The sequence below is a fragment of the Peromyscus maniculatus genome, chromosome 17 (genome assembly GCF_049852395.1).
Source record: "Peromyscus maniculatus bairdii isolate BWxNUB_F1_BW_parent chromosome 17, HU_Pman_BW_mat_3.1, whole genome shotgun sequence".
In the NCBI taxonomy this organism is placed as follows: domain Eukaryota; kingdom Metazoa; phylum Chordata; class Mammalia; order Rodentia; family Cricetidae; genus Peromyscus; species Peromyscus maniculatus.
This window is the reverse complement of record NC_134868.1, coordinates 47,645,973-47,669,923: the sequence shown is the minus strand read 5'-3', so window position 1 is coordinate 47,669,923 and position 23,951 is coordinate 47,645,973. Positions and strand designations below refer to the sequence as shown.

The following is a 23,951-nucleotide window of genomic DNA, read 5'->3' as shown; positions in this document are numbered from 1 at the left end:
GACCACCCACCCACGGCCACGAGATCTGACCAGGAAAACAAACAACCAGATTTCATATTTCACATGTTTTTTTTTATTATTACAAAAACAAGCAACCGAACCGTTTTAGAAAATTACGTTTTGCTACATACCAATTAGGAAATCAGACAACCTACGAAGCTGGAGTTTCCATGCACTCAGCTCAGTGCTTTCGGAGGTGTGTTTCACACTGGCTCAAACGGGACGTGCCACACCTTCATAAACAGAGGAGCAAGGGGGTCACGCTGTGTGTTTTCGCCAAACATTTACTTTATTAGGAGCCTACCTAGTATGGGTGACTGTCATTGACTCCGGCAGGCAATAACACACAGAGAAAACGGGAGAGTGAGGAAAACAGATTTTAGAGGAAAGAAAAAAAATTTTTTTCAAAGTTGAAGAGGTGACATAGGAACCTCAATTTCCAAAATGCTGCCATTGGCTACCAGATGACTGTTTATTTGGTTAACACTGAAAACATCAAATTCGCCGCTCACCAACTGATCTGTTATTTAGAGTCATTTTAGTCCCAAAGAAAACACATTTATGTTCTAAAAAGGAGGAAACAAAACCAGTTTTCTTCCAGTAAACTAAGATGCTGGACTTTAAATCTTCCCCAGGAGCTCAGCATTCTACTTGGGGGTAGGGGTGTCATTCCACTGCCTTGTCCTGAGGTCCCTTCTCTGGCTGTGGTTCCATATCCTCATCAGGGTTCACAGAATGAGAAAAACACAGAATTTTTGCCATCACCTGACCTTGGTAAGCAGGTCCATCAAACCTCTCGAGGTTTCAGGTGCCGAGAACACTTCCTCAGAAGCCTTGTAGAGGGACCCAACCCACAAGACTGCTTTTGTTCCCCCTCCCCCTAAAAAGTAGTACCTTTTATAATTCAGAAATCCTTTCTGATTTATCCACAACATTTGCTTAACTACAAACCCACATTGTATCACACCTTGTTCCCCCCACAGTGTTCTAGTTTATACACTGAAAACTAAAAGTGTATGCACTATCTTTGGCTCACATTAAAATACTGTGATAGGCTGGATATGGTGGTACATGCTTGTAATCCAAGCACTCAGAGGTGGGTTGGAGTCAGAAGGATTACCAGTTCAAAGCCAGCTTGGACTACATAGCAAGACTCCAGCAAAAACAAATTCAAAAGTGGAGAGGGGTGAGGGAGATTAGTATAAAACTGGTCAGAAATCCAGACAGAAAGAGAATTCTGAAATAAGAATTGAGAATTGAATGTTTCTGGGTTTCACAAAAGTAATCATATTTTCCCAACACCAAAACTATATAACAATGTTCTAATTTGGAATTCCCACGTGTTGGCCAGTTAGAGTCAATGAAATTCTGTACTTTTCCTTTATTTACATAATGTAAACTGCATTGGGTTTAATCTAACAACAGTCTCAAAATACTTAATGAAACCTATCAGCTTTCTATAATGACCAGTTAATGCAGCAGTAATAACCTAGCAAACAGTTTGTAGGAGCAAGACAGACAGATTTTGCAATTTAAACACCAGGAGATGACATCATCTCCATGAGTCAGGGAATGTGCAAAACCCGTTCTGGAGTTCCTAGCTTATTTTCATTAGTTCCTCATCTCAGACTGAGCAATTCTGTTGAGCAGCCAAAGAATTTTCTAGAGAAAGATTTTAAGTTGAAACCAGAGACAAAGGACTTTAAGAATTTGGACTGGCTTTTGAAGTAAGTTGTAACCTTGAGCACTCATAAATAAATAATCCCCAAAGCAAGAGTTTATGAAAACCAAAATACACAAAAGTTTTTTTAAAAAATAATAATAAAGTGGGGAGGGGAAAAGATGGAAAACAGAAAAAGAGACAGCAATCCAGTGGTTTTCATTTTTTAAACCAGGAATAAAATAAGGCCAAAGTTAAAGTGGGGGATAGCTCCCACACACTGAGCTCAGGGATCTTCAGTGTGGCACTGGCTTCAGGGTCCTAGTCACATTAGAAAGAAAACACTTCCTTTCACACTTACGAAACTTTATGCCTGTTTTTCTTTTGCATTAACTATGGACACAAAGATTGGCTTAAATAAAAATGCCTCCTAGTCTCTTCTTAGAGCTACAAATTCCTAACTAAGATATACACCTAACTTATCCAGTGATAAATGTTACACAGATAGGAATGAGCCACATCTCTCCTTGTGGAAACAGCCCAAAGTCTCTGGGAACACAGTTCACTGAAGGCTGATAGACAAATGCCCCCAAAGGCAATGGAAATAGTATCTTGGCCAATGGAAAAACCACACCCTAAATTTTGGGTAGAAATGCAATCTTCCAAATTCTTCTAGAACCCAGCAAATCCTAGCCAACAATTCATCCACTGGTTCAGTTTCTTCATTCCCAGTTTCTATTCCATAAAAATATAACTATTGAAAAAAGTTCATCTTTGCTGTTTCTCCATTGGCGAGTACAGAGGATCTTATCAGATGCTGGGGTTCCACCCACTGTATGCATGGCTTCATTTAACAGGCAACTTAAAGTATAAAAAGCAAGTCCATCAGCAGGGTGCACAATATACAAGCGCTTAACGTTAGACAAATGTCGACTCATTCCGAAAGAGCTCCGAGACAGGGATGCAAGATTCTATCCCAGAGCAGAACCATTCTCCTGTCTGGAAAACATGAACCAAAGATGCTTCCTGAAATTAACAACCATCCATCCCCTCTCAGTAGCTGCTTTACATTAAGCCTCTGAGATAGAGATTGTATACACACACGGAGGGGGGGGGGGATATCACTCCACACTTAACCATCATACATACTCAAATAACATGGTTTCAAGGGGAGTGTCTGTTCTGGTCTTCACGGTCCTAATATTTTAACACTAATAACCCTATCCTCGGGGCCTGACATAGAAAACAGACTGGTGGCTCTGTCACCCAAATCTAGAGCATTTGGGGTCACAGGGAATCAAGAGGACAGCATAATTCTCACAAGTGGGAGTTACGCTATGGCAGTTTAATTAGCCCTCATGACTCATAAGAGGCCCCCTCTCCTCCCCTGGGAGGTGTCCTGAGGGAACTGCCTGGGAAGACATTCTCAAGTTCACCCTTCACTCCCCAGATTCTAAGGCCACCTCTGAGATGGATCCCAATCAAGCTGTAAGCTGAGTCTCCCGCACCTGATGCCTTTCAGTCCTGATGGTAACCATTTGCCTGATCCCCACACTTCAGCCAAAACAAAAAACAAAAAAAAAAACAAAAACGAGTGGATGAAACCAGCTCTTAGCCTGAGATCCTGTAGATAGACTGGACACAAAACCAAGAAGATAAAAGAAATACAAGGTGGAAGGGAACTTGGTTAGGGGTGAAACTAGACTCCAACTACCCCCCCCCCAGACAGGAAGTATTAAAACTAACCCCTCACTAGGAAACCTGGGGGGAGAGGGACATTCAAGAGGCAATGGAGTATGCCTGTGAGTCTAACCTAGTGACTTCCTCCCATTAAATACACTGTGTCGATAATCACAAAAACAAAAGCCATCTGGATGGGCCCCTCCACGGTGAGTGCCATTAGCCTCTGTCCTCCGCCACGGCCGAGAAAATGAGTCACAGCGCCGCTGTCTCTCCTGCACCCCACGGCACTGCACGTCACACGTCAGATGTCACACGTCAGAGGTCCGTATGTTTTCGTCGTCAAGGTTGAATACAAAGGGCTTCTCCTTGGGGTGCTGGGGCTCCGACCTGTGCCTGACTCGAGAACCAGCCAGCACCCCGTCCCCAGGGTGAGGCATGAATAAAGAGTCCTCCGGAGCACTCTCGGCCGACGACAGCTTTTCCCCAGCCTGGGGGACCGGTGTCCAGGGCTGCCAGGCGGAGGCCACTGAAGGGGCCTTACAGAGAGCCCTTTTTTCCTCCGCCGCTGGCCTCCTCCTCAAGATGGAGTTAGGCCCGCTCGCGAGGCTGGAACCTCCAGGCCGCGTCAAAGAAATGGATCTAGAAAAGGATGGCTCCTAAAAGCAGAAAGAAAAGAAAAGGACAAAATAAGGGGTTTCCCCTCGGAGTATTGATCCCAAAGTCTCAAGGAAAGTGCCCATCCTGGATCACCAACTCAGACAGGGACACTGGGCGACAAAATTCAAGTAAGTGTATCGAAGTGGGGCGGACGGGGGGGGGGGGGGGGGGGGGCGGGGGGGGAGGGGGGGAGGGGCACCTGCAGTCCCCGCTCCCCAGGAGGCTAAGGCAGGAGGATTGCCTGAGCTATGAAGCTTTCAGGGCTAGTCTGGGCCACACGGCAAACTCAAAAATAGTACAAATAAATACATTTCGGAAGCAAATAAAGATACTAAGCAGGACTCACTACACATCATTTGGAGATCTGCTTGACACTGGACTTGTAGGACACATTAGAAACTTCACCTCTCCGTCCAGCCCAATCTCATGTCCACCAACAAGCCGAAAAGAGAGGGGAAATGTCCCCCAAGTTAGCAGCAAGAGAAAAACAAGCGAGCCAGCCTACGGCTCAGCTGCCTTCACGGCTGGGCTGCCTGCCTACATAACCAAACAAAACACGCTCATTCAAAGCTAATTTATCTTTAAGCAGACACTGTGGCAGAGAGAGGAAGTGACTTACTCTGGGGTGGCACTTGAGGGCCTGGACAGCTGCTCCAATCTCCTGGATCCAGCTGTGCATGTCTTCAGGGCTGTCCGCCTGCAAAACATCCACAACACTTAGACATATTTTTGGGGTGTGACCTCAGTTTCCAAGTCCCTGGCTCAAGTTCATAAAATCACACCATTCCAGTTCAGCAGGACCTTGGAAACCACGTAGTAGTCCAGTGCCTTGCAGACTTTTGAGGACGTTTCCCCCCCACCCCCCACCCCCGCCATCTCTCTCTTGACGTACCATAACTAAAGTCACTCAAAGTGAAGCTTCCCTGAAGAGAGAGGGGGTGTCCTGTTTTCTGTCTAAACCTACCACCCCACTTTTGCCCCATCTGAAAAACAGCTGAGCCAATCCAGACTCCTAGTTTTTACCCCCGAAGGAAAATGAGGTTCAGAACACCACAGCCCCAGGTCTGAGGCTCGTCTAGACCCCCCCCTCTCTCCTCATCTCTCCCATAATTATCTGAATGGAAGACTCCGCTCTAAATTCCTCTAAAGCAAACTCCCTCTCTCTCCAAGGTATACACGACCATATGTGTTGTCAGCGGAAACAGCACCTTCCGGGAAGCACAAGCTACTTGGAGCTGTCTGAAAATTCCCCGCCAGCCTTGGAGTGAGCGCTAAGCCGAAGGGCACACTAGCAGACCTGAGTGAAGCATTTCCCCTATGAACAACCTCCTCACCCCAGAAGGGGGCAGCAGCCTCTCTACGGAAAGAGAAGGAGGAGGCCCGGCCCTGCAGGCAGAGCCTCTGGGCGCCCCCCCAGCAGCTGGAAGGAAGAGTGCAAGTGAACAGAGTTGCAGAGGGCCCTGCACAATAGAGTTAGAAAAAAGATTTAAGTTTCGCTGTCCCAGCACCTTCCCCTAGCCGTCCACCCCAACACAGAACGTGTGTGTGTGTGTGTGTGTGTGTGTGTGTGTGTGTGTGTGCACGCTGTGGAGGCAAGTGTGCAACAGCACCCAGCTCCCAAGAGCTCTGCCTGCTCCCCTTGCTTTTCCATACCCCAAAACCACTCTGAATTCTACCAGGATAAAACAGGACCGCTTTGCTTTTCATGGGGTTTTGCGTTTCTTGTTTTCTCCCAAACTTGCGTTACTGTCCCCCCCATCACCCCCAAACAGAGTCCCTTGGTTAGCACACACCAACAAAAGCACCAGATCAAAGAGAAGGGCAAAGGCCCGTGGTACACACTTCTCACACCTGCTCCCTGCTAACTTATTTATACTTGCCTCTCCCCATGATTCTGTCTGGCTACTTGGCAGCCTAGCAGCTTTCCAAGAAAAAGACAAATACGTCCCTGGTCCAAAGAGAGCAGCCAGAATTAGGTATGGAAACTTTTCCTAAGATCATGATGAGAGAGAGCCTGTTCCCTAGACAGACCTACAAGGGAGGACTAAGTAAGTTGTGAGGTTCCCCTGTTTGACTAGCACCTAGACCACAGGGCTCTCTGTGTATTAGTAATGATCGCTATTTTTATTATCCTCTGGTAAGAGGGAAGCAAATAAACCTGAAATTCTACCAGCATGGCCCAGCATGGTGACACACGCCTTTAATCTCAGCACTCAGGAGGCAGAGACAGGTGGATCTCTTCGAGTTCTAGACCAGCCTCATCTACATAGGGATTTCCAGGCTAGCCAGGGTTATGCAGTGAGACCATTTCCAAACAACAAAACACAGCGCATTTCACTGGTACGGATTTATTCAATGCCCTCATCCTGAGATACTTTTCTTCGATTACATATATATCCACCCCCAAAGGATCAAAGAATCAAAGGCTGGGCTGGATCTCAGCGGCAGATCACTTGCCTAACACATGCAAAGCTCTGGGTTCTAGAACCAGTAACAAGCCAAATTTTAAAAAGGAACAAACAGAATAACATATTTGGTGGAGAAAAGGTTATTATGAATTTAACCCCCCCCCAAAAAAGCAGATATTGCAACTGATGCCATATGAAATGAAAGTATATTTTATAAAGTATCTTCAGTAGTTTTAACCACTATTTTATATTTCTATTTCAAAGTTATTTTTAAGGGGGGATGAGGAAATGCTCAGTAGGTAAGAGAGTAGCCGTGCAAGCAAGAGAATATGAGTTTGAATCTCCAGGCACCAAATAAAAGCTGAGCACCTGTACATGCCTGTAATGCTGGTGTTGGGGGAGGGGGCAGACAAGTGGATTCTGGGGTCTCACTAGCCAGCCAGCCTAGGTGAAATGCCAAATTCCAGGTTCAGTGAGAAACTCAAAATTGAGAGCCTGGAGAGATAACTCAGCAGTTAAAAGCATTGGCTGTTTTGCTAGAAGACCCAGATTTGATTCTCAGTACCCACACAATGGCTCCAGTTCCACTAGATCCAATGCCCTCTTCTAGTCACTATGGGCATCAGACATGCACGTGGTACACAGGCAGATGTGCATGCGAAACACCCATACGTAACAAATAAAATGATTAAAAAATAAAATAGAAATCAATAGAGAAAGACACTGACATCCTCCTCTGGCCTCTGCATATAGATCGCAGGCATGTGCCCCACATAAACATGAACACATACAACACACATATACCATCATTTTTCAATGTTATTCAAATAGAAAAGTATTGCACTTGATCCCACACAAGAAAGAATATTATTTCAGAGCTGAGTCCATCCAGTCCAGATGACCTAAAGGTGCCCAACCCTGGGCAGATGGAAAGGGAGATGCCACATGCACCTTCTTCTCCCCCTGCCCTGCTCTTGTGTGCATTATGGTTTCTATCCTTGACGGCAGTTTATAAGGAGAGGAATAGACTTCTGAAATGAGTTCCTTCAACCAGTGGTCCAGTGACCTTCTGAGCATCAGTTCTGAGTCCAGCACTGAAGGATGCAGTGAGTGATGGCAGACAGCAATAAGAGACATGCAGTATCTACCTCTGGTTACCCCTGTTATTCCCTAAAACTCCAGCAGGTCCTTCTTCCTTTCCCAATGAACCAATCCTATCTTTAGATACAGCCCCATAATGGATGATTGTATAAATTATGCAGTATATAGTTCTAGGGCAGTGGTTCTCAACCTTCCTAATGCTGTGATTCTTTAATACAGTTTATTTTGTTGGGGTGATCCCCAACCATAAAATTATTTTTATTGCTACTTCATAACTATAATTTTGCTACTGTTACGAATCATAATGTAAATATCTGATATTTCCGATGGTCTTAGGCGACCCCTGTGAAGGGTCATTTGACTCCCTTGATTCCCCCCCCCCTCCCAACGTGTCATGACCCACAGGTTGGGAACCACTGTTCAGGTGGTACCCTTCCCCTTAGACTCTAAGTTCTGACTCCGCCCTCTGGAACTCCCTCGTCACTCTTTTTATCTGTACGGGTGTCCTGGCACAGCAGCCTGGTTCTGACGAGGGAGCTCAAGACCATTTCATCAGTTCGCATTTCTAGGAACAAACACTCCTGTTGATAAACTGCCAAAGCCCCAGGCCCTCTGTGCCTGGGAAACGCAGAAATGGAGACCCCCTGCTCTGTATTTCAAGGATGGGAAGTTGGATTATGTTTGGGGAGTTGCTGGAGACTGACAGCAGAACTTTCCACATTCCAGGCAAGTGCTAAACCACTGAGCGGCATCCCAGCTCTGAAGTCTCATCTTGAACGCTTGCCCAGAACTGAGAAATGTCTATCTACTGACAAGACTGGTTCAGTACTGTTTCCACCCATCTTGAAGCCTGATTACTAACTACCTGGACTTGGTCATCGTGATCCATCTTCCAACATTCTCGGTCACCCCAGGTTGGTCAAAGGTAGATTTTTCTAGTTGTGAGTATATCCTCTACATAGTGGTTCTCAACCTGTGGGTCATGACCCCCTCAGAGTCGCATATCTGATATCCTGCATATCAGATATTTACATCACAATTCATAACTGTAGCAAAATTACAGTTATGAAATAGTTTTATGATTGGGGATGACCACAACATGAGGAACTCTATTAAAGAGCCACAGTGTTAGGAAGGTTGAGAACCCCTGCTCTACAGTATATCCTCTAGGTCTGGCCACTCTGAGCGCAAGCAAGTCTTGAATACCAAGTCCCTCTCAACTGGTTCCATAACTCACTGAGTTTCTGATCCTAAGTGGATCATTTCCCCTTGAAGCACCTGTCTCCTCGTGGACAGATTGGAGATGAGACACAGATAGATTATGGAGAATTAAGTGATACACTTCCGGCTAGCTGCTGCTCAGCAGGGTCCCCTGCAACAACAGCTGCTTTTCTTTTTTTGTTTTTTCCAGACAGGGTTTCTCCTTGTAGTTTTGGTGCCTGTCCTGGATCTCGCTCTGTAGAACAGCTTGGCCTCGAACTCACAGAGGTCTGCCTGGCTCTGCCTCCGGTATGCACCACTGCCACCCGGCAACAGCTGCTTTTCATGAATTGCAAAGAGTGCTACAGTGTGAGACCACAGAGTGCAGGTGGTGTATCTAAAGCCAAAACCTCTAATATCCAAGTGATGGGAACCCAGGCCTGGTCCCGCTCTGACCAAAAAGCTCTTTTCTCTGCCTCACCCTGTTTGCTGGTCTCACTCTCCTAGATCCTGCGAATGGACAGAAGGTTCATGCAGACATACTACACACGCACAATTGAGGACCAGGTCAGAAAGTCACTCGAGTACAGTGCGTCAAACCTCTGGGTCTGCAGAACAAACTCCAAGGACAGAGTTCTCCTACCTTTCACATGAAGTGTGGTTCTTTTTATTTAAAACAAGAGACTGACATAGACACCGTGAGTCCAATTTACTCAGAGGCATGTATTTTGCAGACTTCATATAAAAAAAGAAGTCAGTGATGCCAAAGAAATATCATTGTTTCTTTTTGCCACCAACCAATATTACAGCCAAACAGAATTTCAGAAAACTCCCCTCTAATTGCATGAGCTCAACATCCTTCCATATTCAAAGATTTCGCTAATGCTATCAATAAATGTGACTTTTAAAATGTTACATAGTAACACATGTCAACATCTTGAGGACCTTCACTGCTTGGTGAGAGCAGTATTTTCCAAATGATGAGCCCAAACTATGGGTAAAAAAGTATCTACTCAAATGGTGACCAGTGGATCTCAGCTAGGCGTATGCAAATGTATTGAGATAAGGTTCCAGACTACACTGCACCTAATATTAAGAAATTAAAATTTTTCCCAAGTTCTGGTAAGAAGCAAAAAAGAAATATCTGAAATTATCTTAAAGGATAATATTGAAATAACCCTTTTGTTCCAAATACTTATTTGTATAAGGCCAGATTTTCAAATTCTTCAAGGTAATATGTGGATACAGACAGTGTGCTGAAGTACGAATGAAATTTCTGTTGTCTTCTGTGGTGGTATTGTGTTCCCCAAAATATTGTGCACCCTAATAAATTTATCTGGGGTCAGAAAAAGAATAGTCACTAGATACAAAGGCTAGAAAATGGTGGCACTCACACCTTTAAACCTAGCACTCCAGAGGCAGAAATCCCTCTGGAGTTCAAGTTCAAGGCCACATTGGAAATGGCCAGGCATGGTGATACATGCCTTTAATCCCAGAAAGTGAGCCTTTAATCCCAGGGAGTGGTGGTAGAAAGCAGAAAGGTATGTAAGGCGTGAGGACCAGAAACTAGAAGCATTTGGCTGGTTAAGCTTTCAGGCTTCTAGCAGCACAGTTCAGCTGAGAGCCATTCTGGATGAAGACACAGAGGCTTCCAGTCTGAGGAAACAAGACCAGCTGAGAAGTTGGCCAGGTGAGGTTAGCTGTGGCTTTTTCTATCTCTCTGATCTTCCAGTGTACACCCCAATACTTGGCCTCAAGTTTGACCTTATTAATAAGAACCGTTTAAGATTCCTGCTACAGTCTTCTATGAGCCAACCATGAAAGAGGTGCACAGAGTAGAAAATAATCCTACTCTGGATATTTTTAGAAGAATAGTAATTTTCACAAGATATTTTCTTAATTTTTCATGAGTTTAGAGTTGTAACTTCTAAGTGAATCAATAAATATGTTTACTGGTTTTTCATCCATTCTTCTCAGACACTCCATTCTCTTAAAGCCATATGCTACACTTGAATTTGACCTTCACTCATTTATGTATTCAGAGTGATGCTAGTGTCCTTCCTTCCTTAGAAATTTGGAGAGCAAAAGGGAAGGAGCAGGGAAATGGTAAGAACTCTGGGGAATGCTGGCCCCTGCTAGACGATGCAATGTCTTCTGAACGTTTTCGGTTGAGCCTCCTGTGTCCCAAATTGCTACCCGTAGTGCGGGACTTTCAGAGCATCATTCACTGGACAGCAAGTACTTAGTCACCAACAGGCCAAGCATCATCTAGGCAATGCTCATCACGAAGTGTACGCTTCGATGTTCCACAGACACGGTCAACTCAATGCTTACCCCTGTGTCATGGTCTGAATGAGGAATGTCCCCCACAGGCTCATGCATTTGAACATTTGGTCCCTAGTCTATCTGGTCCCCAGTTGGTGGCGCTGTTTGGGGAGGTTATAGAACCTTTAGGAGGTGGAGCCTTGAAGAGGAAGGCCTTTCCCCTGCTTTTTCTGCTTCCTGCTTCTGCTATCATGGCATGTCTTTCCTGCCACTGAAGGAACCATAAACTAAATTGACCCCTTCCTTCCTTGTTGCTCTTGGTCACTGTATTTTATGACAGTAACAGAAAAGCAAGCAATACGCCTGTCTAGTGCTAGCCCCGGTCGGTCTTCCTCACAACTGCTTGCCCTCTGTACTACCAGGGAAGATGGCAGGTGCCGTCAACCAGTGCAAACCTTGGACCAGACTCCTAGGATTCATCTTCATCTCTCCTCTTCCCCGGTCACACAGCCAACTCTCCAGTCCTGGAGAGTGGACCTCTTCTGCACCTCTGAAAGCCATCCCTTTCCCTCGTCCATCTAAGTCCATCCCCCAAACCCTATCAGGCCTTCAGACTGGCCTGTTTAATCCCGCATTGCCCTTTTCTTATCTGCCCTTCATGATACCTGGGGACAAGCAGTCTCCAGGGTCATCAGAAGGGCTGGGCTTGAGTTTTTCATCTCCCTTTTACACATGTGGAAAATGAGACTCCGAGTCCAGGAGCTGTTTCTTATTGCTCTCATCTTACCTTTGACTCTAAGGAGCAAATATAAGCTTGCTAACAAAGCAGACCAGGCAAAGAGACTCTCTGCCAATAGCTGCACAGCCTACCTCACAGCTCTCTACTCCCCTTCCCCAGGCGCCTGGCCCCCTCTCCCCATGAGCCCTCTGGTCACCATCTTCGTTGGGAAAAACCTTTCCTGCCTCTGTCTCCCAAATGGACAACAGCAGACAGTTACCATCTAATGACGGTTCCAGAAGTCACAGTTTTCTGGAGGAGTGACTTTGGTTTTGTTTTTTAATTCCCTCGTCCCCTTCAGGTGGCTTGTTCTGTGCTGGCGGTAGGCATGTTTGGATTCTTCACCTTCTGCCACTCATGAGGGGATTCCCTGATCTCCTTGATGGTATTTCAACTTGCAAATGCTAAGGGCTAGTCTTTGGTGAAGTTCTAGGCCAGCTCTCCACCATCATAAGCATTATACAGCATAACTGAAATCATCCCACAGATTGCCCTGTGCATCATCTACCAAACATGTGATTTTGGCTGCTTGATTACTTAAAGATCAGGTCCTTCTAATCCGTGACCCCAACCTCAGACCATGCCCAGATCCTTGACCACACTCTACAGATATCAACTCAAGAACCAGAAACTTGTGTTAAAGCACAGGCTAGTCCTTATATCAGAAGGGCAGAGGCACTGGAGAATAACAAGATTTAAGAGCCAAGTGACCCCCCTCCATGACCCAGTCTGCTTCCCGGCCTCCCCTCAGCCATCTCTTCCTGGGCAGTGTGCTCGTCCCACCCAGGGAGGACGGCCTGAAGATGCCAAAGTCAGCCAGCGTGACTGCTGGCCTGACGTGGAAAACGAATAGAGACACAAGACCTATTGCTCAAAAACTGGGAAATCGGCCTCATCCTTTATGGGAGGGATTCGGTGGGGAAAAAAGAAGAAAGGAAGAGGGAAGCCTCCCAAACTCGACTTGGGAAGGCTGCATATTTCACTGCTCAGAATCCCACATCAGCCTCTCGCTGGGGATCAGCACATTCTGTGGGCTGCTGGGTAGCCTAGGCTGAGGACTTGGCCCTGGGTGTCTTCGCCCTGCTTAGAAATCTGCCCTGCTGGCTGCTGTGACTTCATACTGGATTGGGAGCGCTCCAGATCTGGGGGTGGGGGAGCCCAAACAATGGCTTTCTCTGTGCAGCTGGCTACGCACCTGTGCCCGCACAGGGCCCTCTGTGCTTCTGTCTTTCTGCACACAGTAATGTCCATACATAGGCAGGACTTATAAATACCCTCCAGAGCAGAAGTGAAACCACCCACCAGTTCCCCTTTTCTCCGCTTAGCTGGAGCTCGGCAGCCGAGTGCAGCTGCCGTGGGCACAGTTGATGGACCGGTTTGTGGGATCCCAGGGTAGGGAAACGTCTGGCTAGCCTCCTCCTCCTGAGAATGAAGTGGGACCCCGACTGACCAAGGGACTAAACTGATCCCTGAGGAACTACAAGCTGCTAGACAAGAGAAAACAAGGGCAGGGGTGGGTGGGGGTGGCGTCCACCCACGTTCGCAGGGATGGAACGCCGGTCTGGGGGTGAGCGTTTACCTGCACGTAGAATGTCCTGGAGTTGGTTATGATTTCAAACAGGTTGTCCCTCATTAAGAGATCGCTAGGCAGGGAAAGAGAGAGAACATTATACCAGACATTGTGAGCGTTTTATTTTACACATCATTTCCTACAGTTTTCAAAATCACCCACCAATGCAACTCAAGACTTTCTCCTCTGTGTGGGTGAGAAAGCCCAGGCTCAGAGACTTCATGTGCTATGTCTGTCCAAGGTACTAGAGATCAGCACCCATTGAGTCCAAACGTGCCTCTTGTAAGGGTGCTAACGCCATTTCTAAACCCGTCCTTCCCCCCCCCCCTCCCGGCAGCAGCAGCTCCACCCACACACAGCTCTGAGTTCCTGCTCCCGGCCTCACTGCACTGTCCCAGGGGACAAGTAGCTAAAGGGAGAAACAGAAATCAAGAGTAAACGACTTGAAGATGTGCTTCCCAGGAAACGGTTCGACCTCCTTAGCCAGCAGAGAAATGCAAATTCAACGCATTTTGAGATTTCGTCTCACCCCAGTCAGAATGACCCACAGCAGGAAGATGAATGCTGGCAAAGATATGGGAAAAGATGAACTCTGACTTACTAATGGGGTGAGTGTAAACTGGTCTGGAAATCAGTCTGGAGGTTCCTCAAGAAACTAAAACTAAAACGACCACATGGCCCATCTACACTACTCCTGACATGTGCCAGGAAGACTCCACTACTGTGGGGATACCTGCACACCCCTGGCAAGTACTGTGTTCCTCACAATATCATGGGAATGGTCTCAACCTTGATGTCCGTCAGGAGAAGGATGGTACACAGACATAATGGAATTCATTTGGTTGTAAAGAAAAATAAAGGGGCTGGATAGAAGGCCCAATAGTTAAGAGCACCCCCTGCTCCAGCAGAGGACCTGGGTTCAGTTCAGAGCACCCACATCGGGAGGGTCACAGCCACGGGAGACTCCAGTTCCAGGGGATCTGACACTCTCTTCTGGCCTCCTCAGGTCCCTGCACTTACGTGGCACACACTCACACAGATAGTCTGTATCCACATAAATAAAAAATAAATAAATAAAAATAATTTTAAAAAGAAAAATAAAATCATGGAATTTGCAGAAAAATAGGTGGAACTGGAAAGTATTATATTAAGCCAAGTCACTCAGACTGAGAAAGACTGATACGGTGCATTTTCTGTCACAGCTGGATCCTAGACTTTAATTCTTATGCATGTGTAAATTCACATGTGAGGGTGAATAACACGCCATGAAACTAAGAAAGAACCATGAAGGCCGGCAAGATGGCTGGCTCAGCAGGAAAGGAACTTGCCACCTCCCCCCCACCCCCCCAACCCCGAGTCTGACGCAGCAGAAGGAGAGAATCACCTCCTACAGGTAACCTTTTGACCTCCACGTGTACATGTATGTGCACGTGTACACACACATATACACCAACAAGCAAATAATATGCAAAAAAATTTAAGCAAGGGGCGGGACCATGAAGATGGAAACAAAGAGGCTGTGAGGGGGGGCATGCAGAGTGGGGATGACCGTGGGGCAGAGGACCACCATGGAGCGTGGGAGGAGACGAGGGTGGGGACAGGGGACAACAAAAACAATAATGTGTACAAAAATGGCACGTCGAGACCTATTCCTTTGTACGCTTGTATAAAATCAATTTAAAAATTAGTTTCCTTCATTGGGGGAAAAAGAAAAAAGATCTGCTTCTGGGGATAAGGTGTAGCTTTTAGTGGTGGTGCAGCTCAACACCAAACAAATGATAATAGGCTGAGAGAGAGAGAGGAGAGAGAGAGAGAGAGAGAGAGAGAGAGAGAGAGAGAGAGAGAGAGAGAGAGAAGAGGGACAGAGAGAACATGGACTTGATGGAGATCAGGGAGGGAAATGTGGACAGGTTTGGAAGAATAAATGGAAGGGAGAAATGTTGTCATCGAACTGCACTCTCAAAAAGATCAACAAGCCCCACACGCACGCACGCGGTGTGCGTGTTGGAAGAGGGACCCCGACTCCCGCCAAGCAGAGGGCAAGAAGGAAGCGGTGAGGACGCAAACCCGGACTGGCTGGAACCGTTTTTTTCTCTGTTCACTGACCGCTGTGTGCATCCAGTCCCTGTGGAGACTGTCTGAGGAGTAAAGACCTAATGGCTACCAGGAAAAAGCACCTGAGGAGGCGAGACCAGATGCAGGTAAGACTGCATTCCATGTTAACAAAGAGCCTCGTGCCAGGGAAGGGCTGGTCACAGGCCGAAATGTCTTCTAGAAGGAAAACACAGAAGTGACATGGCCCGTGACAAGCAGAGGGGGGGTATGACTTAAGACTAGGTAGGACACGGAGACCTAGCCCGAACACTGGTGAAAGAAAAAGTCTCTGGGACATGTACTATAAATGTGGTCAGCCCTTGAGTGTGAGATGAAAACGAAAAGATGCTTACCGACCACTATATCAAAGGCAGCTGGAACAGCAGGGATCATGTGAAATAACATCCCATCAACTATGGCCCCTGCTTTCTGAGCGTCTCCCTCTTCATAGGGACAGCTCTCCATAAGAAAATGGCTTCATAAGATCAGGCTGCAGGCAAGCCTGTAAGGGCATTTTCTTAATCGGTGACTGATGTGGGAGGGCTCAGCCCATTGAAGGTGTTGCCAACCCTGGGCAGGCAGTCCTAGGTTCTGGAAGAAAGCGGGCTGAACAAGCCACGTGGAGCAAGCCAGTAAGCAGCACCCCTCCTTGGCCTCTGCATCAGCTCTTGACTCCATGTACCTGTCCTGAATTCCTTTGACGGTGAACAGTGATGTGGAAGTGTAAGACAACTAAATCCTTTCCTCCCCAAGTGCTTTTTGGTGTTTTGAAGCAGCAGAAAGCCTAACTAGGCTGGAGAGAGGGCTCTGAGGTTAAGAGCACTGACTGCTCTTCCAGAGATCCTGAGTTCAATTCCCAGCAACCACATTGTGGCTCACAACGATCTGTAATGAGATCTGGCACCCTCTTCTGTGTTCATAATAAATAAATAAAATCAGCCGGGTGGTGGTGGTGCATGCCTTTAAACCCAGCACTGGGGAGGCAGAGCCAGGCAAATCTATGTGAGTTTGAGTCCAGCCTGGTCTACAAAGTGAGATTCAGGACAGGCTTCAAAGCTACACAGAGAAACCCTGTCTCGAAAAAAACAACAACAAAAAATTAATAAATAATAAATAAATAAAATAAAATCTTTTAAAAAAAAAAGAAAGAAAGAAAGAAAGCCTAACTAAGGGCTAGATGTTTCAACATTCCAGATTATTCATGCAAATGCCGGAAGTCCAAGAATCCACAGAGGGATAAAATCAAGCAGGAAGGGAATCCTACCTTTTTCACATTCACTGCCCAGACTGCATGCTGCTTTCAGTTCGATTCAGCTCAACAGCAATCATTGATTACAGCCGTCCTGAATTCCCCCCAATGGCTCCAAAGAGGCTACACCATCTAACAGAGCTGAAGCCACAAAGCCACAACCTTCCCCGTGGACTTGACCTCCCTGACTCAAGTTCAGTGTGACTCAGGCGGAGTCAGAGGTAGGGCGAGTTTTCAACCCTCGAGCTTGCTCTCCAAGCTGGGCTAGCATATCCAAGTAGCCTCACGGGCTACTCACAGATCTATACAGGCCCTCCAGGGTCAGGAGCAGTCAATGATCTCTCATGATCCGGTCATGCTGAGTTCTGCCCTCTGAGGCCACACTCGGGCAATGTCTAGCTATAGCTACTTCCACGAATTGCAAATTACAACCCCCCCATGCCTCCCCAATCTCCTGTACCCTACACCTGCTATTTGAAAGACTTAGTCCAGCATTTCTGCCCCTGCTTCTTTGGATCATACAGCATGTGTGTTTATGGAGGGTGATGCCATGCTTTCACAAGACAGCAGGAAGCCTACTGCTGAGAGATCCCCTCATGGCCTCCAGGAGGGAAAGACTCAAGCAGGCTGGACAGACTACAGACCCATGGCCAAAAAGATATGCCTGGGGGTCTATTAAAGTTCACTCGTCCACGAGTACCTGTATTTGGGGCTGGGTGTGGGACAATTTCCTGTCAAGTCCTGAATCATCCTACGAACCATACACTCAGAAGGTATGCTTTCTAGTGGAAAGAGGAACAAATAAAAATACTTGTTCCACCAAGTGATGGTAACACAAGGATGCAGTGAATCACCCCATGTATTAATGGGGTATCAAGAACAAAGGAGGAATGCCAGGTGGCGGCGGCGGCGGCGGCGGCGGCGGCGGCGGCGGCGGCGGCGCACGCCTTTAATCCCAGCACTCGGGAGGCAGAGGCAGGCGGATCTCTATGAGTTCGAGGCCAGCCTGGTCTACAGAGTGAGATCCGGGACAGGCACCAAAACTACATAGAGAAAACCCATCTTGAAAAACCGGAAAGAAAAAAAAAGGGGAAAGGGAAGAAGGTATGTGGCCAGCGTGATCTCCACGCTGCACCAGTTTTGAGACATTCGGTCAAGAACAGGGATACCCATTCTTAAAAAGAGCCCGCCAAAGGGTAATGAATGAAGATTCAAAGAAGACAGGGGCTCTGCTCAGAATGAACAAGAAGGGACTGGAGAGATGGCTCAGCAGGTAAGAGCACTGGCTACTCTTCTAGAAGACCCAGGTTCAATTCCCAGCACCCACATGGCAGCTCACATCTGTCTGTAACTCCAATTCCAGAGGATCTGGTACTCGCACATAGACACACACACAGGCAAAACACCATTTAAAAAAAATGAATGAAGAAGAAAAAGAGGCAATTACCCAGACTTGACGAGACATTCGTGAGTCTTAAGAACATCCTTGAGCAGTATGGTGCGCAGAGGCTCTCTGTCCTGGTGGGAAGGATGGAAGATGGACACATGAGGCTATGTACATGGGCCAGTGACCCACACCAGCTCACCAATAATGTCCTTCTCTCAGAGTCTTGGCTAAAACCAACCTGGGTTCAAAATAATCATTAAGGGGGAGAAATCTAAGCAGCAGATGCTCGGTGGCTCCGCCCCCACAGCAGCCCACTGCGCAGAAGCTGGCAGCAGCCCAGGTCCTTTTAAGAGCATCGTAAAGAGACACAGGTTGGACAAAGGACACAGGATAAGACAAAGAGGGGCCCTGGAAGTCCATGTGGGCCTGGTCTCCACTCATACACACTCTCTACTTCTGTAATCTCTCGGGAAGGACCGGAACCTACGACCCACCTGCTCACACTTGAAGTAGCAGATGGTAAAGTCGTCCAGGGCAAAGAAGCGCCGTTTCCAACTCTTCCGCTGAAATGCAAAATAAGGAGCCACGCATTTTAAGGCTAGGTCTCCAACACCAGGACTGGCACTGTCACAAGAAATGCCCAGGGATCCAGCACCATTGAAGCCAGGCTCCCCTCTTCATCGGGGACAAATAACGGGAATTATGTGGGAAGTGTGAAGGCAGTGACAGGTCCAGGCCTCCATCTGAGCCCACCTTCCCAAGACCAAGCACCTAACTCTAGTGCCTGAGAAGTGCCCGAGTGCCATCCTCTGCTGCCAGCAGAAGCTACCACTGTGCTGGCTAGTTTTACATCAACTTGAAACAAACTAGAGTCATCTGAGAAGAGGGAACCTCAGTTAAGAAAATGCCTCCATCAAAGTGGGCTGTAGGCAATCCTCAATTGAGAAAATGCCTTCAGAAGATCCGGATGTAGGGTATTTTCTTAATTAGTGATCAATGGGGGAGGGTCTAGATAACCTTGTGGGCAAGGTTATCCTTGGGCTGGTGGTCCCAAGTTCTATAAGAAAGCTGGCTGAGCAAGCCACGTGATCAAGCCAGTCAGCAGCACCCCTCCATGGCCTCTGCACCAGCTCCTGCCTCCGGGTTCCTGCCCTGCCTGAGTTCCTGGCCTGACTTCCTTCCGTGATGAACAGTGCTGGGAAAAGTGTAAGCCGAATAAACCCTTCCCTCCCCAACTTGCTTTCTGGTCATGGTGTTTCACCTCAACGATAGGAACTCTAAGACAACTCTATGGGGTCATTCTCTTAGGAGCATGAGAAGGGAAGTAGGAGGAGGGAAATCTGCCCATCAGTCTGCAAACTGCATCAGTTTGAAGGCAGTGAGGCTTCTTCCCATCAGGGACATGCTTTCCGGCGGGGGGGTGGGGGTGGGGGTGGGGGGGCACGCTAATGGCTAGTTCCCAGTGGTGGTTAGCACAGGGGGGTATCGCTCTTCCTCTCACTGTCCTCTGCTGCACCCACGCCCACTGGCTCCAAGGAGTCGTCAGAACCCCCGTGTACCCCCCCCCCCCCCCGCACGCCCCGTGCTGGCACTCACCACATTCCCTTGCTTCACACAGTAGCCACTCTTAATGAGGGGCGGCCCGGTGGAAGGACGGCAGCCTGAGGTGGGGATGTAGCTCTGAGACCTCCGCAGGAAGGCGTGAGAGCCTGGCTCACTCCCTTCCTGCCCATCCCCACCGTTCTACAAGGAAACAGTGTCACCGTTAATACCCCCCAGGTCACTCCTCTGAGCAGCCCCAGCCCCTCCCAGCCTTCCCACCACACCTCTAGCCTTTCTGATATCATGTCAGTCAAAGAACGGAAAACGGACTTTGCTCCCCATCAGGCGCTCCACTGGGTGTTTTCACAAAGCAAGACACTGTCTAGAGAGACCCAGAAGAGGAAGGGCACGCAAGGCAGAACAGAAGAGGACATGAGCCCCAAATGGAAAGATGGGCTGCAGACTTGGGTCCAGCCCCACTCCCTGCCTCAAGCCACACTTCCTTTAAGTTTTACAAGTGTTCATTGTCTGGGTCGTAAGCAGAAGCACACAGACCACACATCCTCAAGAAGTCATGATGTCATGGCCTCAACTTCTACATTGGCACCGGCCACACCCACCCTGCACTGTATTTTCGTGGTCACCCCTCTCCACTAGCTCCACATATCCCATGGCTATGTGCCGGACCTTGGGCACAGTGGACATCTCTTCACCAGCCCCAGCAGCCCCAACCAATGGCACCTGACTGATGGGCGTTTGCACCACCACGCCTCCAATGATCTCAGTCTTGTAGGCCACCTGCGGCTTCTTCTCTAGGGTGGGAGGAGCTGTTAGGCTTCTGAGAACTTCAGTGGCCAAGGGTAGGGTCCCAGCCTTAGGTACCTGGGAAGAAGAGCGATATGATCAGCAAGGAATAGAGAGCTTAGGAAAAGGGCAGAACCATGAACAGAATGTGAAAAGAAAAGCTAACTTACTAAATGGCGGTAAGAACCCTCTCCTCTCCCCTCCGGCTCTTCCACGTACATCCATTGCCAAATATGAGGAACTCAGCAGTAACCCCTTACACCCTTACACAGTTACACACACAAATGCATAATACACATGTACAAACACACACATATACCTAGACACACACCTACATACACATTTTCACACACAAATGCATACATACACACGTACACAATGCACACACACAACACACACACAGATACACATACACAAATGCACACATGCACATGTCTACATGAACACACACAGATACACATACACAAATGCACACATGCACATATCTACATGAACACACACAAACACACACACATATACATAACACACACACACAAACTTACTGCATACCTATAGAATGAGCTGACCCTGATTAGAAAGCAAAGATCAAATGCCAGATAGAATAGACAAGAGCCCTAATCTCTCTGCACCCATGCTAGCATAGACTGACCAAAAGGTCCTGGGCAAAACAAGGAGTCAGAATATTTATAAATGAGCAGGGCATGGTAGAACATATACATATATACGTATATCCATCCATACACACACACACACACACACACACACACTTCTGCCACCACCTCTCCATAACAATCCAGAACTTCACCCTCCTGTCTTTCAGGCGGCCTGATGTGCAGCAGTCCCCACATCACGGTCCAACCAGTGCCAAAGGAAGTACTCGGTTTCCCGCTGCCTCTTGGTTCAGGGCTGTGATTGTCTCAACTTTACACATAAGGTAAATTCAGCTCATCAGAACTGTGTCCTTTATTCCTAGGATAATAACTTGCACTACCCCCCGACACACACACACACTCAAGCCACCCTCGTTAATTTCCTGTGACTGTCTGAGGTAGCACTCCATACCCACAGTGCAGAGACAGCACACAGAACGACCCTTCCTCCACCAGCCTTGCCTCACCCTCCCTTTGTGCAGGTTTACCAAGGTTTACCAGGAGAGTAAACAGCTGGCACACTGCTTAAATGACTAAATCTTACCCTGCGTGGGTCCAGCAACACAAATGCTGGACAGATATATAGAGTTCATCTACTAATATTCATGGGACCTCTAAGGTGTCCGGAAGAATAATTTGACCCAGCGATGGGCATTTTTATTCAAAATCATTGGAAGACCAATATTTCTGACTTCATGGGCTAATCTTATTTCAACTTGACACAAGCTAGAGTCATCAAAGAGGAGGGAGCCTCAGTTGAGAAAATGCCTCCATAAGATCCAGATGGAAGACATTTTCTTGGTGATTGATGGAGGAGGGTCCGGCCCATTGTGGATGAGGCCACCCCTGGGTTGCTGGTCCTGGGTTCTTTAAGAAAGCAGGCTGAGCAAGCCATGAAGAGCAAGCCAGTAAGCAGCACCCCTCCATGGCCTGTGTATCAGCTTCTGCCTCCAGGTTCCTCCCTTGTTTGAGTTCCTGTCTTGACTTCCTTCACAAAGATGGACTGCAATGTGGAAGTGTAAGCTAAATTAAACCCTTTCCTCCCCAGATTGTTTTTAGTCATAGTGCTTCATTGCAGCAATAGAAACCCTGAGATGCTGTACAACACCGAATTTCTAAGTTTTTAGCAAACTGTGGCAGACGGGACGCTGCCTGACTTGCTGGGTTTCGCTGTTGTTCTTTTTTCCTCAAAGCAGTGTTTGCTACAGTCACTAACGATTGCCCATGTTGGTTGGATGCCTGGTCCCCAGCCTGTGGCACTATTGGGAAGCAGTGGAACTTTCCAGAGATGGGACAGAGTGGGGAAAGTTAGGTCACTGGGCATTTGCCCTTCATGGGGATATTGGGAGCCCAGCTCTTTCTTGCTCTGTTCTTTGCTTCCCAACTACTGGGAGATAAACAGGTCTGTGTCACATGCTCCACCTGGATGGCTTGCCTGATCACAGGCCCAAAGCAGCAGGGATAAGCCCCCATGATCTGCAATTAACCTCTCCTTCCTATAACTAGATTATTTCAAGCATGTTGTCACCGTGTTGGGGGAGCTAACACATCTTTCTCCCTCTCCTTTCTTCTAACTCTTCTGTCTCACTTTTTAATAAATATTTCTAGGGAACAGGAAATAAATTCTTCATTAGCCAAGTCCAGGAAAACAAGAGTACTTAACGCAGTCCATGAACAAGTTTCAAAGTTAGCAAAGCTTTCAAATGGAAGACTTTCCCAGAGCCAACAAAGAAGAATATCCTCCAAACTAGAAAAAAAAATGAGATCTAAGTTCCTGCTCTTACACTTTCCCCATCCCTCGACTTCTCATAGTCAGCAATCCGTTTTGCAGCACAACACTGAATCAGCATCCCATAATTACCCAGAACATGGCTGATAGGAGGCCCTCCCAGGAAGCACAGAGGGGATGGGACACTCCATAAACTTCCCCTTGAACTTGATGCAAACTCTAACTCTCAAGTTCACTTGTAGCCGTCAGCCAACGGACAAGAGGAGGTCAGAGGGAGCCAGCCGGGCCTGCACAGGCTCCGGGCAAGTCCCTGCTGCCTTCTGAGTTCTGCCCCTGCCCCCACTGAGGCCCAACACTGGGACACGCCACTTTCACTACCCGAAAGAACAAAAAGTATACATACAGTGATCTTGCTGGCTTGGTTCAAGGCTTCCACCCAGTCTTCCAGATCTTTCTGGTCATTAGCTTGAAGAAAATATCTCTGAGACAGGGCATTGATAACTGGAAAAGAGTAACGGGGATGGGGAGAAAAGGTTTCGGGTCAGAATTCACGGACTGCGAGAGCCCAGGAAGTTAGGATGTCTGAGGTGACAAGACCCATAAAGGCCATTCAGCAGATCCAGAAACCGCCCACGGTGTTAAGTCACTTGCATATTCAGAAACAGCAGACCACAGCAACTCATCTTTAAAAGCAGGGATTCTCCCATCAGCCACCAGCATGACACTGGCGTTAAGAGTAGCCGCAGTGTGCAATTGGTAACCACAGGGCTACTCATCTGCCACCTATAGAGACATTCACGAAGCACTGTGGGCAACTCCGGCTACCGGCCTGCTGGTGCACTAAGCTGGGAGCCTCGGTTTTGCTTCTACAAGTACAATCCTGTCTGTGTCTGGGAAACAGAAGAAGGCTTGCTCAAGATCAAGCCTGTGCCCCTGGCCTCCTCTTCAACCTGTTCTTCCCTCGGAGCATTTCCTTAGTCAACAGCTTACCTCTGAGTTTCATTATTGTTGTTGTTGTTGTTGTTGTTCATACTTTATTAAATGAGCAGACCGCCAAGTCTAAGAGTGATTTCTGAACTTAGCAATGATATTTGGAAGAAACAGGAGAAAGAGGGCACCAATCTGAAGTCGGGAGAAGGGGGTCACTTCATCCCTCTAGCATAAGCATGGAGTC

At 47.5% G+C, this 23,951-nt stretch overlaps 1 protein-coding gene across 2 annotated transcripts in view; it reads right to left on the bottom strand.

Annotated features, from left to right (window-relative positions):
* Nucleotides 1-50: 50 nt before the first annotated feature.
* The window catches only part of Plekha2 (pleckstrin homology domain containing A2), a 59,659-nt gene continuing 35,758 nt past the window's right edge, over nt 51-23,951 (bottom strand). For both annotated transcript variants that reach the window (XM_006982955.4, XM_016001529.3), the window contains exons 5-12: nt 23,181-23,278; nt 20,336-20,476; nt 19,649-19,795; nt 18,547-18,615; nt 18,113-18,183; nt 13,332-13,395; nt 4,620-4,697; nt 51-3,999 (exon numbers count right to left, since the gene is read on the bottom strand). In XM_006982955.4, coding sequence (XP_006983017.1) covers nt 3,652-3,999; nt 4,620-4,697; nt 13,332-13,395; nt 18,113-18,183; nt 18,547-18,615; nt 19,649-19,795; nt 20,336-20,476; nt 23,181-23,278 — 1,016 coding nt within the window. In that variant the 3' untranslated portion in view covers nt 51-3,651. The remainder of the gene's footprint in view (nt 4,000-4,619; nt 4,698-13,331; nt 13,396-18,112; nt 18,184-18,546; nt 18,616-19,648; nt 19,796-20,335; nt 20,477-23,180; nt 23,279-23,951) is intronic.